Source organism: Melopsittacus undulatus, chromosome 1 (assembly GCF_012275295.1).
Source record: "Melopsittacus undulatus isolate bMelUnd1 chromosome 1, bMelUnd1.mat.Z, whole genome shotgun sequence".
Classification (NCBI taxonomy): Eukaryota; Metazoa; Chordata; class Aves; order Psittaciformes; family Psittaculidae; genus Melopsittacus; species Melopsittacus undulatus.
The window spans coordinates 95,769,551-95,785,752 of record NC_047527.1 but is presented as its reverse complement, the minus strand read 5'-3'; the positions used below and the strand labels follow the sequence as shown (position 1 = coordinate 95,785,752).

At 43.1% G+C, this 16,202-nt stretch overlaps 1 protein-coding gene across 7 annotated transcripts in view; it reads right to left on the bottom strand.

The window, feature by feature from the left end:
- The window catches only part of NFATC1 (nuclear factor of activated T cells 1), a 116,236-nt gene that overhangs the window by 61,259 nt on the left and 38,775 nt on the right, over positions 1-16,202 (bottom strand). For all 7 annotated transcript variants that reach the window (XM_034066791.1, XM_034066887.1, XM_034066970.1 and 4 more), the window contains exons 4-6: positions 8,646-8,848; positions 5,316-5,488; positions 2,742-2,882 (exon numbers count right to left, since the gene is read on the bottom strand). In XM_034066791.1, the coding sequence (XP_033922682.1) occupies positions 2,742-2,882; positions 5,316-5,488; positions 8,646-8,848 (517 nt within the window). The remainder of the gene's footprint in view (positions 1-2,741; positions 2,883-5,315; positions 5,489-8,645; positions 8,849-16,202) is intronic.

Here is a 16,202-nt window from a genome sequence, read left to right as displayed (position 1 = left end):
GCAAACAAGAAGTGTTTTCAAACTCTGCATTAACCAATTAAGTATGCAGACTAGCATGAATTAGATGAGCTTCCAGAGACTGCCTTCTGGTTTGGGGACTCTGCCTGAGTGGGGACTGAAGACATGAGCTCATGCAGTATAATGTTTAAATTTTATATAAAAGATATATTCTCTTCATGAGTGCAGGGATTCCTATGATCTATTTGTAATAGCTGTGTTTGGCTGCTACCCACTAGGAACGTGATTAACATTTCGAAATCAAAAACAAAAGCAGCAAAACTAATGAACGTCTCCAGCTAATCACAGAAGTTCATAACTAGCTTTCTAAGAGAAAAAGAAACTATGCTGGTGTTCCAGTTCTTGACCTACTTTAATAGATGTACAACAGCTGAAAGGAAAAGAAACACTGTGCTGATTTACAAAAGTGAAGGTTGCTAATGCTTGCTCATTTGACATTAAATACCCTGCTCAAAAATGGAGCTGGAGCAGTCTGCCACTAAGACAGCGATGCATCGTGCTTGGTTGCTTTTAATGCACTGAGCTGTGTTTGCCAGTGTAGCCCATAACTCATCACAGAAGCCTTAGAAATTGCTCATCCTGGATCAGCCAGCAACTTAGATTTTTGTGTGCCATCCCTAGTGACACAACTGCATCTCCCGCAGATACTGAACACTCTCGACTCTGCATTGTAACTCTCTCTGCATTGTAACTCCCTGAGTCAGTATTGCCCTGCAACTGCAACAAATCTACCATTAGACTACTAAAACCAGGCAGGTCAGTTTCGAATCAGACCTTTCAATACTGGCTTAATGATTTTGATTATTCTTCAATGATAGCAGCTCACTGACTGACTTCTGGTCCATCCTGTCAACCCATATACCCAAGAGTTTTTCAGGGTGACAGGCAAGTCCTATCTCCCTCATCAGTACATACAGTGTGTGCAGCAGTGCACTCCATCTTTTTCACAATGTTAAGAAAATGTCACTTATATAAATTATTTTCTATCTTTATGCTGTCTTTGGGCAGCTTCAAATTCCTTTTGCTCAAGGGAGGTATCTGTCTGGTTAAGAAATACAAGACTGGCTCTATTTTGCATTTTTGTAATTTAAAACTATAGAGTGAACATCTGCATTTGGCGTACTTAGTCCTAAGGGCAACAGTATCCAAATCCACACTGTGCTACCTGCTGGTGGGTGAGCAACATCACCATCATAATCTTTCTTCAACTTAATAAAGGAAGAGGAGAGAAAGTACATCTGAAGGAAAGCACACATTAACATGATTTCCTTCCTGTAATCAGACAGATCGAGGACTTTGCTCCTAACATGTCATACTAACCCACTTCTCTGCAGCAAAGGAAGTTTAAATATAAAATAGTCACATTCTTCCCTCCCCTCATGCCATGCAGAGCAGAGTTCAGATAATTTTAATTGCAATACCACCTTCTTTCCTTTTTTTGTTTAAACTTCATAAGAAACAAAAACAGTGATCTGCTAATCTCACAGCCACAGCCCAACCGTGTAGTACTTGGGGGTCACAGGAATGGTGCTGACTGGCTCTCAGTCACCTCTGCCCCATGTGCACTTACGGTGACTGAAACCTCACCAAACCAGGACTCTGCTGGTGAACTTCAGCAAATTCTTCTGCTCTTCCTCTGAGCTCACTGAGCCCAAAGACTCAGATGCCTTTCCCTCCATAAACTCCCCTGCTCACCCTGGCACCTCTTTCTGCTTCCTGTGCTGCTGGTAGGGGCCACGGGGAGGAGAATTGTGTGAGAACCTCATGGAAATGAAGGGTTAAATGGGCTCAGTGTCAAAGCCAATGCTGGCGGCCTGAGGAGCTCCCAGGACTGTTTAAAGTTCAGGGGGGTTTCAGCTGGCAGCTGAAGAATCCGTGGCTTGTGCCAGCACCACGGAAACCCTTTCCAAAACAAGACTCAAAACTACCTGCAACGATCTCGTTTCAGAGCCTGACTTTGACTCACAGCTCCGCTCCTACCACCTTTTCCCACGAGGGGCATTCGCGTTATGCACTTTCACCCTGTGACCTACTGCTCCTGCACACACCCCACCACTTGTGCACACACCTCCTGCTCCAGCCCCAGCTCCCACTCCATGATGCTTGCCTGGCCTGGAACCTTTTCCCAGGAGGAACAGCCCCAACACCAATGCACTGAGGAAGCAGCACTGAGTAAGGAGGTGTCAGTTGTGTCCAGTCCTCCTCTAGTCCTCCAAGTAAGCCAGAAACACCCTTCAAATGAAAGCACGTGCACTGCAAGCCCTCCTCAGACATCAGCTTGTAAATGCCACCAGTCTTGAATGCCACAGAAGGAAATACAGGTATGTACACACACTCCACCAGCAGCAGCACCGCTCCCTCTTCCACAAATTACAGAGATTTAGCATGATGTACCATCTTGCAGGTTTTATGGGGACATGCCATTTAGAGGCTTTGAACTCCTTTCACAGATCTTACAGGGTACAGCCACAGTTTGCTACAGAAACAAATGCTAAACATTGACTTTCAATGTCACTATTGTCTACCTGTAACTACACCTGCCTTAGTGTGAAAGCTCAGCATAAGGCACAGCTCGGATTGCTTTCACAGCTTTGCCCTGTGACATGGAAAACATATTATGTGCAGAAGAAAATGTCATTACCATATTTATGCTTTCATCATTTGGCAGAGATTTTAAAACTGAGGAAAAAAGGCAGACTGGAGTCTAGATTGAAAAGACATACCTGGTGCTTTCTCCACGAAGATGACTTTGGAATCTTGCAGAAAGTTATGGCCAGTCAGTATCATTTTCTTCCCTCCAATAACAGGAAAGCTGTCTGTACTTTGCTTCTCCACCAGAGGCAGTTCTTGGGCAGATCTCTGAGCTGGAGAGTTATAAAGGAGATTAAAAAAAACAGTGGAACAGCAAACACAATCACACACACACACAAATAAGTAAATACTGCATTATTAAGTAACCTAATGCCTACCCTCATAAGATAAGCTCACTTTGATATAGAAACAAAGAAAGGTCAGAAAGATTGCAGGAAATACAGTTGGTTTTCAAATGCCTTGATCATAAACAATAGGGTTATCAAACATAGCAGTACAGATTCAAAAGCCTCACAAAGGTGTTTTAAAACTTAGCTTCATCTGTAACATATCAAAAAGGCATTTTTAATGAAATTAAGTTCTTCTAAATAATTTTATTTTATGTTATCTATATGTGCAATGTGTTTATAAGAAACACGTGACAAGAGAGACCATCCATGCCCAAAATGTGCTTCGGTCACTATACACTGTATTGTCAATGCTGCAAACTGTCCTGCAGCAGCAGCAGCAGCAGCCATGTGTATCACAGTCTGGCAGAAGCTCACAGTTTAGAGAGCATATTTCCATCAGAACTTGAGGGCCAAAGCACACGTGGATCCATGCAAACAGGATCTGGTATTCTCGTGGCACGTATTTTGTCCCCCCCCCAACTGGGACACAGAGTGAGCATGGCTGCGCTTCAAGGAATGACGTGACATTTTATCCAGATTACATGGTTCCTCCTGGTGTCACATGCACTAAGAGATGTATGAAGTTTTTGACCTCAGCTTGTTCCACATTCTGCACTGGAAATAACACTAGCCCTTATTTTTTCTCCTGTTTTCCACTCCTCCAGTAGGAATGTACCATGCTTTTGCTCATTACACAACCCTCAGAACTGCAGTTCACTGATACGAATCCAAACTTCATATTTAGTGTCTTTCTGAGCTTGGCACCTTTGCACTGACCAGCTCAGGATGTATTCAGTTTGTGCCTTATCCTGCTATATAGCAATCAAAAAGCTCTCATTAACTTCAACAGGACCAGGATGGAATCATGACTCATCACATATTCTTACTTTGCCTGTTAGCCTAGAACTTGCCCTTGAATAAGAAACAAAGGGGAAATTATTCATTTCATATATATTCTGGACATAAGACAGGGCTTTCTGCCAGTCTACCTGATAAGAAATACACCTTCCTATTCCTACACCTATATATTCCTACAGATAAGGCAGCTCTGCTATTCTTCATAAATAACTAGGCTTACATTAATATAAGTCCCTTCCCATTGCCAATGCTCATTTGTTTATCTAAATGAATGTCAGTGAAGGAGAGAAGCTATCACTGTTTGTCTAACAGTACTACCCTTTCCTATGATTTCTGCTTCTCTTGCAGACTCAGACTACTAGAGGGGCAGTGGTGCTACCCAAGCAAAAGGAAGGAGTACTGTCACTGGTCTAAAAGTATGACACCAATGCCACTGCTTTTGCAAGAGGAATGCAGGGTTGTTCTTTCCAGCAGCCTCACTATTAATGACCCATGTCTCCAAGAGCTGAAATACTGCCAGACATGTTGTGTGGGACTCTAGCCTGGCAATGATGCGTGGACAAGTGCAGACACAACCTTCTAGCATGTATGGAGATAGGGATGGTCAAGCCTTCCTTCCTATGTTCCCTGCTCTCCCACCTAGAGCTCACCCCCAACATACCTGCCAGATGCTAAGTCAACCCCTACCCTGTTGGCATCAGAAATATCTACTTTATGTAATCAAACAAAACCTTAAAAACCTGTCTCAGTCCATCCAGCTGAACAAATTAGCATTAGGGCTTGGACTGAAATTCAGTTTTCACCACTTCTGCTGGAGTGTTAAAGCTGCACAAACCAAATAGGTTTTGTTTTGTGTGTGGGAGGCTGAGGAAGCTTGCGAAGCAAGAATGATCTAGGTGTCTTTGGAGGGTGCTCCAGTGTATCTGATGAAAAGCAGTCTGCTCAATCAAAGAGATCCCAGTGCGGAAACCTTGTTTCTGGAGGTTTTCTGAAGCCGCAAGCAGCTTGTGCCAGTGTGTCAGCTTTACTATACTGCTAGCTCCTCATCAAAAGGGTTGGGGTTTCATTTGCTGGTTTTTGCTTCATGATGGAGAGACAAGAGAATTAACAGGACATGATCGCTGTTTTCCAAAACTCCTACAGCAGTTGCTTATGTGACAGGGAGTCACCAAAAAGAAAAAAAAAGAGCTTTGTCACTCCCAGGTCTACTGTTAGTTAAAGTGCCCTCTACTTTAGGTTAAAGTGCATTGTTTCCTATAAAAATCAATGCACAAAGCTATGCTTTTTGTTCTAAGACACAGGTATTTACTCTTCAACAGAAACCATGTGCTTCTGAAAAGAAAATCCAGCTTCACTGACTAGACAGGTAAAGTAAAATCAGTGTATAGCATGCCAGTGGACAATGATGGCATGTGGTCTGGCACAGTGCCAAGAATAAGGATGTTTGTTGCTACTTACAGCACTCAATGGGGTTGGAGGCTACTTGCAAGGAGAGGGTCCTGCCATTGGCTTGTGGAATGTGAACCCTGAAGACCAGCCGCACACGCGTGTTCTTCCGACCAATATCTGTCTCCCCCTTGCGCAGCTCGATGTCCGAGTTTCTGAGCTTTAATATCCCAGCACAGTCAATGCTATCCAAGAAGAAACACAGAGTAATTAACTTCATTTCAAGTAGACTTCAGGAAGATATGAACCTGCAGTATCTTCCCTCTCTCATACATTCTTAAAATCTGAGCCAGGCATGACCCAAGGGCCAGGCTGAACATATCAGACTTTGTTAAGTCTAGTTGTTGCACCCACAGGTATCTAAGTTGGGGTTATCTGTAGTAAAAGGTAGTGGCTGCTGTTAGACACATGAATTTTGGATATTACTTCAGCTCCCAGAGGAAGAAAATCTAAAAGATTCTTCCTCCCCAACACATCCTGTAAGAATGGAGCTTACAGATTAACCAAAGCCCAAAGAAACAAGACTAAAAAGTCAACTGGATGAGACAGAGACACACAAAGTGTTACTAACCTAAACCACAGGCTTACTTACAATTTTACTCGTTACAGCTAATCTGGATAAAAATCTGACATCATTTTTATTCTAGGGCAAAGTCCTGAAAATGCTTATTAATGAGCACACCTCTTTCCAAGGTCAGTTCTACTGTCAATTCGTCTGCATCTGAGTAAGTTGGAAATACTTCCAAACTGAGTGATGAGCTGAAGCTCTGCTTGAAAAAAAACCTAAACTTAGAGTCCTCCCTTCACACTAGGGGAAAAATATGCTTTTCATCAGCTAGAACTATTACTGTTTCTGACCTCTCTCTCCTTTCTTTTAACTTTGTTTTTTTCTGGATGCGTTCAGAAGTCAGGATTTTTGTCAATGCAAATTTCAATAGAGAGAGTTCCCAGAACAAAAGATACATAAACATACACCCTGAAAAACCCACTGCAAAAATACCTCTGTGTTGGCCATGACTACAAAGCCTACATGGCAATTTCTTCTGGGTACTGGTCTCTGGCATGCATTTTATTACACTGAATATGCATAGTTTAATTTTATTTTGCATTCAAAGAGTTTAATTCCCCCTCCAGACCTTTGAAGCTCTGTTCTGAAGCAAACTGCAAACAAGAACTATGGCAGCATGGTTTTGATCTGCATTTTTTCTAAAATACGCATTTCAGAATAACAAAAAGGCCCTTGCTGATACAATCAAAGAAACTAATAAAAGTATTAAAGCTTCTCAAAACCAAACATGTTAGCAGGTGAAGCCATAAGAATTACAGAATACTTGTACCAAGTCAAAATTCTACACAAAGATGCATGACATACGGAATAAACAGTGTGCTTCTCAATATTCTCTCTCCCATAGCAACATTTGTAAAATAAAGATACTTAATGACAATTAGTTCAGAAACAGTAAAGTTCAGAGGAGAAGCAGTATTTAAATTCAGGCTTGTAAAGTCATGGACATTAAAATCTGAAGTCAGTGGGAGTAACTAAATGTACAAAAGTTTAAATGTGCAGATGAGCTTCAGGGTTTCACTGAATTAAGGCCTGAATACATAAAGCATGTGTGAGAAAAGTCCTTGGCTCCAGATTTCAACTCATTGTTAGTGCTACATGAGGTTTTAGACTACTGACGTTTAAGGCGTACATATGCCAAAGCATTGTTTGTGGTTCTTGAGAGAGCTCTACTACGATCTGGCACGCATATCATGAAAATATTCAGCTTGGCTCCCAAACTGTGTAACTACCTTTATTCTAGGGAGAAAGATGATTGAACCAGCAATAATACTCCTAGGCGGCCAAAAATGTGACTGAAACTGCATAAATAAAAGGCCAAACAAATATGGTGTGCATACAAATTAGTGGAATTTCAATAACCTCAACGGAGTTGTGCCAGCTTAGGACAACAGCAAACGAGGCCAATAATTCTGCAGGCTTGTCATGACTTTTAACGCAGTGCACTGACAAGAAGTCCTCAGGTCTTGAGTGATCACCCTAAGCCCAGCTGGCAATGCAGCTAAACACATTCTAGCTCTTCTTATTTACATGAGGTGCTCCAGGGCATGTTGTACATGACACTGCAAACCAGCTTTTAATAACCACTATGTGTGGAAGGACTTCAGGTGTCTGACACCATTTTTCACTTTGTTAAGGCGTGGAAAACTGTATGAATAACAAGGAGTAAAATTGTGATTTTAGTGAGCTCCCTGGGATCTTCCCGTGGTATTCAGTTTGGTGGGGCCAGGATTTCCTGCTTGCCTGCTGTCTATCTGCCTACTTACCTTTCTATCTCCCTAGATATGCACACAAAGGTGCATGTATCTATATATAAGTATGAATACATTCACATTTATACATGCAGTGAGAGCCATACATGCATTCAAGCACACACAAATTCCTCCCAAGGTGGACACTTCAGGTAAGCACTAGGATCATTTCAGTGAGGAAGAAGACAACTCAGATAAGGGCTGAGAGCATCTGAACAAAGCGGGCAGAAAGGACGAGATTAAACAATGTGGAGGCTTTCATGTAGGTCACACACAGAGTGATATTTGAACTGTTATATATTGAATCCTATAATGAAATATACCTATGTGTAATGGACCTACAAAACCCTTACTATCATTCAGACTCCCACCAATTCAGAGATCCTAAGACATCCCTGCCTGTTTTTCTGCATAGGACTCAACTTACCCCAGTTTAATAACTTCAGTCTGTAAAATGAATCACCTTTACTCGTCTTCTTAGTTTTAGAAACTTTGCTTCTACACAGATGTAATGAAAAATACTGCTGATTTTTATTACGTAAGAAATAAGAGGGGATTTATAAGTCTAAAAAAATACTCTAGGGTACTCGGAAATGCTAAGAGTTTCCTTTGACATCCAAAGATAAATTTTAATAGGCCCTGTTCCTTGTGCTAGTGCGTATAGGAGCAAGAGGTGTCATATTTAGAAACTAAATGCAGGAGCTGAGGTAGGAGATATTTACAGCTTGGTAACTGAGATACTTATTTTAAATGGCAAATAGGCACATTGGCTGAAACTTTAGAATGAAAGCAATCAGTTGTCATAAATATTTGTAAACTCCTTTTAGTTGTTAAGCTGAATAGGGGCAATTTGTCCTGGCAAAGTTGCAAAAAACCTACTATTACTGAAAGAACTTTAACACATACATAAAAAAATATAGGAAAAGGAAAATTGTGTACAAAACCCCCTCAAAACAACACAGAAGAAATCAAGGGAGATAACCAAGAGGAAACTGCTAGGATTCGGATATGGTGCCTGGGTCTTACATTGCTCTCATGTTGTTCTCTGGAAGAAGAGGAATTTCCAGGACTTTGGTGTTGGAAAGTATTGTTTCGTGGCTGGTGGTGGAAACAGTCTTCCCAGTGATTCGATGAACCTGGTAGAAAGCATGGGGTCGCAGCAGGCGGTCGTCTGCAGTCCCAATGAACAGCTGTAGCGTGAGCGGCTCGCTTTCTAAGTAACCATGTAGCTGGCAAGAGAACAGAAAACGCCCACTGAGCACCATGCACATAAACTGCTAGGAATCAATTAAATTTTTATAAGCAGGAGAGCCTAATTCAAGGAGAGAACTTGTGACAGGTGCTATGTGTTAAGTTCCCCCCTTCCATTTTTCCTGTAATGTAATATTGGTACAATAAAAAGGCGCACTCAGAAAATGTCTCATTATCCTAAAGGACCTTAGGCACTTTAGATGGGGTGAGCTTGTGAGCATTCCTGCCACATCCACAGAACACTCTGCATTAATTCTGCTGTGGTGTTCAGCAAAAAAACACAATGAACTCAATGTTCCCTCCCGGTACTGAGGGTGGCAAGACCAATGGCGTTTGCAAGTGGAAAGGACACATAGCTCATCCATCCCTGAGCTTCCTGGGTCATCCCTCATGTAGCAGCAGGCTGCTGCTCATGACATGTCCCCTCATTAACTGATTTTTATGCTGGTAAATACCTTCTGGGACAGTGTGGAGACAGATCACATATACACAACTAGTAGCTCACCATGTGTGTCAAATTCTTGTTATAATCGCACAAAAATCTCATTGAAGCTACTGGGCCTGACTTGAACCTCATCCATGTTACAGTGGCCACGCTGATGACAACAAGAGTTATTTCTGCCACAGGCTGGGGAGGGAGCAGTAGCAAAGCCTGACCTCATCCCCACAATCTTCTGAAGAAGCTACTCTGGGTTCACACTGCTGCAAAGGAGACCACGGGTGGAGCTCTCTGGAGAGAGCTCCAACCTCTGCTTAACGCTGCTGCCTGACGTGGGGAAATGAGTCTCACAAATACAGTTATCTTGCAGTAGTTAGCTACAAAGCCTCATCCCAGGGAAAGGGAAGGGAGGATCCAGCAACTATAGGAAAGGGGAGCCTGGGAACAGTGTCTGTCCCAGGAGATGCGCCATCAGAGAGTGAACCTGCTCACTGCATTTCAGGTTTAGTTTCCTCTGTGAACAGCTCACATGGATTTGGCCATGAGTTATACACTATTGCTGCACCATCACTAATCTGAGAGATCAAGATTAGACCACTGACCATAATTTGATGAGTAGCAACATTTTTGATGTATGGTGCATGCAAGTTCAAAGCTAAATAAAGCTGAAAGCAAGTGGTGAAACCCACATCATATGTTGTTGGTATTTGTGTTTTGCTTGCTTTTACTCTCCTTAAATCTTATAAAGTAATTTGTGGCTTCACAGTAACTTAAGAACTATCTCTCCAGGGTGTTTTACCATTTGACAGCAAAAAAGTCACTTTTGCTCCTTGAGCACTGCAAGATTCTGGTGGGTGCAAACACAGGCACTAAGCCTTCCCACTGCTATCAGACATGCTGATGGCAACAGGAATGCCTAAAGGCAATGTTTCAGATACTACAATGACCAGTGTATGAGCAAGGAAGTACATAGACACATCTTCCATCACTAACTGGGTGCATTGCAGATTTTTCATCCCACAGTTCTGTGAGAAGAGCAAGGAGAAAAACAGAAGTGATCTAATTTATTTGATTTGGTGCAGCAAGTTTTACATCCTTACCTAAAGCACATGGATATTGGCAGGACGCAGGGACAGCAAGAGGAGACTCATTTCCAGCACCACAGTATTTTATCAGCTCTACATTGCTGAGACACCACACAAAGGCAGCTCAGTGCCCGGGGTTGTGATATGATACAGGGGGGGGGTTCCAAACCAGCATCGTCAAATTGAAAACACATTAGAGGCAATTTGAAAATCTGCGGTATTGGCAAAACAGTGGAGAGAGAAAAGCAGAGCCAAGCATGCACGCTGCCTTCAGCAGGGTGCCATGGGCTACAAGCCTCAGTTCAGCCCCACACAGAACACACGCCTCCTACAACCCTTGACATCAACACCGGTGCTACACTGCAAAAAGAGGGTTTTCTGGCTTTAACCCCCATAAGGTGATCACAGCCAGCAGGTGATCACAGCCGGCAGCACAGGGAAACCTCTGTCCTACTCATCACCACCCTGTCCCCCCACCTCGCAGGGTGACCTGGATTCAGCCTGGTCTGATCTCAGCGTGCCTTGGCATCTCCAGACCCTCAATGGCAAAGATGAGGTTACAGAAGAGACACAAGGTGTTGTGGGGTATTTTTGATCAAGAGAGGCATGCAGGTTTGCAGGGAAGTAAGACAGTGTGACACACCAGATGATTAAATTTCTATGTATTAACAGCGGTCACTTCTCCAACTCGTCATGGATGGTGCTTTTTATGGAGAGTGTAAAATTAAAACAAACACATATTGAATTACAAGGCCGCTTAAAAAGTAAAAATAGACTAGCGAGTAACTCAAACCCCAATTCAGCAAAAGCAGAATTGCACACCAAGGTACCCATATGTTTTACTGAATCCAGGCAAAGGGGTAAATAAATGTTGGTCTTGCATTGGGTTCTGCTATTTCAGGCTTTATCTTTAAATCTGAACTCAGCTGCTGCTGTATCTCATAACCTACTGCTGAGTCTCAGCTTGAGCTTTTCCCACAGGTTTCCTATCAGGAGGCAATCGTACACCCAAAGTCCTCAGTTTTGCACACCTTCCTTTCCACAATTAGTGTTCGCATGCTGGAAAATAAATAATAAGATCTCAGATGCATGTTTTGCATTGGTTTTTAAGGGCTGTGATCTTCAAACTAAATTTATGTTTGGGTTTTTTTTAAAGGCCTTGGCATACATACGAGGCCAGGTTGGACAGGGCTTTGAACAACCTGGTCTGGTGGAAGATGTCCCTGCCCATGGCAGGGGGTTAGAACTGGATGAGCTTTAGGTCCCTTCCAACCCAAACCAGTCTATGATTCTATGATACAGTTGTGCTGGGATTTGCTTTGGATCCATTACGCACAGTTACTTGCTCCCTGACAGCTACTTTTGCACCTGAAGACAAGTAGTGACTACAGCACTGAACAAACATGAGTTTCCAAGAGCTTGGAACTGTCAAAACATCCAGAAAGACTAATGTAATCACTATACAGTGGCTTTTACCACCCTCAAAACAGGAAAAATCCACATTCATGTCACCTCAAGTTTTATGTTGTAGTCTGCGGCAGGAGGTATCTGATTTCTGACATGTATTTCCCTTTCACTTTTACCCATTGCATCACATTATTTACTTTTATATTGTGTCACATAATCAGGTATGCCAACAGAAGCAATAAAAGAAAATGATGCAAAGATTACTATTTAAAGGGGCACCGACTGTGGATGACTAATTTTAGAGTATGCACCGAGCCCATGATTTCTGTGACAGACAGTGTTGAGCTTTGGGAGTTCTCAGCATGCTGTAGGTGTCTGGAAAACAAGGAGCATTTTGCTTACACTCAGCTGGAACATCAAGAATATTTTGTGGCTCCCTCAAAATATAGGAGAGTGGAACTGCTGTCCCACTGTTCAGCAAGGCAATGAGAGGAGCAGTGGAAGCAAAGCAGGGCTGCGGTACTCTAGGCTGTTGACTTGTCAGCAGGTAAGGGGAATATTCAACAAGACATGTAAAATGGGACAGGGTGAAAGGGGAACTGAGTAGTTTTCTTGGTGAGGAAAGATCTTGCACATTCACATCCATGCATATTTTCCACGAATGCTCTGGAATACTGTACTCGGTGGTATAATGATTCCGTTTCCTGGCGTGTGACATGGGATGCATGCGTCAGACACCCTATTTTTATCTTTTTCTCTGTGTAACACAGTCCAAAGTTCTCTTAATAACTCAGTGGCTGAGTACAGGTGACAAAGGCTGCTCTTCGCTACAGCCTTCATAATACAGCATATGCCTTTCCTATCAAGCACAGCTTTGCTTGGCAATACATAGATCCAAGTGGAAAGAACTGTACTTTCCCTCCCCCCCCCCCCCCGTGAAAGTTCAAAAGGATTTAGCTTCAAATAAGGATCAAGTGCACAGTATTTTTGAATGAGTTTTCCTTCCCAAATAAAGGTGAGGATATCGCATTCACCTGATTTAGTACACAGGAAAGATGCAGACTAAACTTAAGTATGCAGTAAGGCCTCTGTGACCAGTGTTTTGGTTTTGAAATGAAAGTAGGTCATATTCTCTTGTTCTGACTGACCACTGACTACTGTGCTCTCCTTTTTGAGCAACACTGTTAAAAACACTTGAACTGGTCTCAAATGGTATTTGCATTTATATTGTCTGAAGCTGCTAAGATCAAAATCAGACTTAATTGTGGGCCTGTTTTACACTCCTCTAATTGTATCAAACGCAATGCAGTCACTGGTAATTAACACCAAAACAGGACCGATCACAGTTAAGCTCTGTGTCACCTTACGTCATCTTACGCAAGTGCGAGGGAAAAACTGCACCGGCCGGCTGACTTCTCACCGCACCAAGCTTTCCCTGGGATTCCTGCACCTCTCCGTCATCGCTTTCACAACGCCCTCTCCCACCAACACGTCCTGATTCTCACCAGTAGATTTCTGCTCATCTCAGCACAGGGTGCCAAAGCAAATCTTAGCCTTTCCCTGGGGAGGTGTGCTGCGCACCATACACTGGGGCTGAACGATTTTGGGCATCCAGATGCTGCAGCGCTGAACACCAGGCATCTTCTGCTCTGGTGAGACCACACCTGCAGTACTGCATCCAGCTCTGGAGTCCTCACTACCGTAAAAACACGGGCTTGTTGGAGGGGGTCCAGCGGAGGACCACAAAAATAATCAGAGGGATGGAGCACCTTTCCAATGAGGAAATGCTCAGAGAGTTGGGCTTGTTCAGCCTGGAGAAGAGAAGGGTTTGTGAAGATCTTATGGTGGCCTTTCAGTACTTAGAAGGGGCCTGCAAGAAATATGGGGAGACACTTTTTAGCAGGGCCTGTTGTGATAGGACATGGGGTAATGGTTTTAAAGTAACAGAGGGGAGATTCAGGCTGGATGTGAGGAAAATATTTTTTACAATGAGGGTGGTAAAACACTGGCACAGGTTTCCCAGAGAGGTGGTGATGCCATCCCTGGAGACATTCAAGGCTAGGATGGATGCGGTTCTCAGCAACCTGATCTAGTTAAATATGTCCCTGCTCATTGCAGGGGGGTTGGATTAGATGCCCTAGAAGGTCCCTTCCAACCAAAACTATTCTATGATTCTTCTGGTGGTCAGCAAAGCTTGGGGGAAACAGTGCTGTTTCACCCCTCACAGCCAATGTCCGACTGCCAGGTAGTATCTAATTCAGTCCCATGGCAACAATAGCCTAAGGTTTATCACAGATTTGAGTATACATAGTCTGCCCAGATTCCAACTGCGTGCCTGATGCATATCTAAGAAATCTGGCAATCAGAATTAAACAGACTTAAGAAATGATGAGCAGAAGCAGGTGAGATGTTTTTAACAAGAGCATTAGGGGAAAAAAAACCAAAACTTCCCCAAACTTCCACTATAGTTATGAAATTTTGAGGATTTTTTGCAAACATCACATCCAGTAACTTAAACACTGTTTCAGCATGAGTGGTTATTCTAGAATCTGCAAGGAAAACTTCTATTATTTAAGCTACAGCATTTATTTTAAGAAACGCAGCTGAAATACTCTGGATGCTCCCTTCCAAGTGCTTTATGCTTTTGGCATGCCAAAGCATCTGTTGAAATGCTCAGAAAGCTACCTGTCATAACAAGGAGCCCTCTGTGCCTGGAGAGGCTCCTGGAGGCCACTGAAAGAATGGTCCTGTTCTGACAGAACACAGCAGCCAGGTACCACCCGTGCCATCAGGAAAAAAGGGAGCTACACCACCTAATAGCTTTTAAATGTACTTATTGGGAGTTCCAGGAAAAGACTGAGAAACCTCTACAGCTGTAAATTCCTCCAGACTCTGACTCTGTAAATATGTTAAATGACCATAGTGGCTGATTTAGGGCTGAGCCAGTCTCAGTGCATTCAGGACAGAGTTCCCACTAATAGCAGACTGGAGCACTACCAGGGACTTAGTATTCATCCTCTAAACTCATCAGCCGTTTGTGCCTGAGACTCTGCAGGCTACTAGGGGCTGCATCCTTACCAATAATGAAAAAAATCTATCGGTAACGTCCATGTCAGTGATGCATCTACAAGTGTGTGTGCCTGCTTTTTGTACGCTCAGTGCATAATAAAGAAAACAAGTAAACACACCCATTTATTCCTCTAAAAATACTAAGAATAGCACCTACATTTTCTCATCCAAACATGTAACTATCTGTCCCATTCGCACTTCTAGAACTGTTCACGGAATAGCCTGAGTCAGTCTGGAAAGAATCATTAATGAGGCCAAACACCCAGTCTGGGGAAAGGGGGCTTCTTTCCTTTTTCTTCCCATCAGTGTTTTGGAATGTAATTCCAGTGCTTCCAAAAATGTCAAAGAGGATAAAACCTATAAAATAGTGAACTTTTTAAAGTAATTGCTTTTTGCCTCTTTAAGCCAGAGACTGGGGAGCTGCACACCAAACAGCTTTACTGCTAACTCTCTTCAGCAGTCAGTTTTTTTCTTGTTACAGTAACTGCTCAATGATGAATGACAAATCGCCATGTTTTAAAAATGTAACCAATATACAGGCTCAAAAAGTAACACGAGTGCTCAGCATCCTGATTTATTGCAAACAAATTGAAGATCAAACTATAAAGAAAGTGCACAAACATTCTGGGTATAGATTTCAGCTGTGAGCACCAAGCATGCATAACAATAGGGTCATCAATTTGATTTTTAACAAGAAGAACTTACTTTTAGTTCCCAGGTAGAGGCAGTAGGAGACATAACCCATTGCATCATGGGTTTAAATGGGAAGGGGAAAAAGTTGGTCTTGTGGGCAATGACGGTCATGTGAAGTGAAGGCACTGGGAAAGAGGTCAGGAGACGGGGGCATCTATCTTCGAGCTCACTGCAAAGATCAGGGGCTGACCTTTGCCTGGGCAGCCACTGAACTTCCCTGCCTCTGTGGCCCAGGGCTGAAAATGCCCAGGGACCTGCTGCTGAACCTGCAACCTACGGCTATGGGAAAAAAAGACACAAAAAGAAACAGAGAAACCTGGAGAGGGACTTTTTACAAGGACATGCAGTGACAGGACAAGGGAGAATGGATTTAAACTGACAGACTGGAGACTTAGATCAGATGTGAGGAAGTTCTTCCCTGTGAGGGTGGTGAGGCCCTGGCACAGGTTGCCCAGAGAAGCTGTGGCTGCCCCATCCCTGGCAGTGTTCAAGGCCAGACTGGACAGGGCTTTGAGCAACCTGGTCTAGTGGAAGGTGTCCTTGCCTACGGCAGGGGGCTGTAACTGGATGAGCTTTAAGGTCCCTTCCAACCCAAACCAGTCCATGATTTTATGAAAAGTCTGCCCCCCATCACAAAAT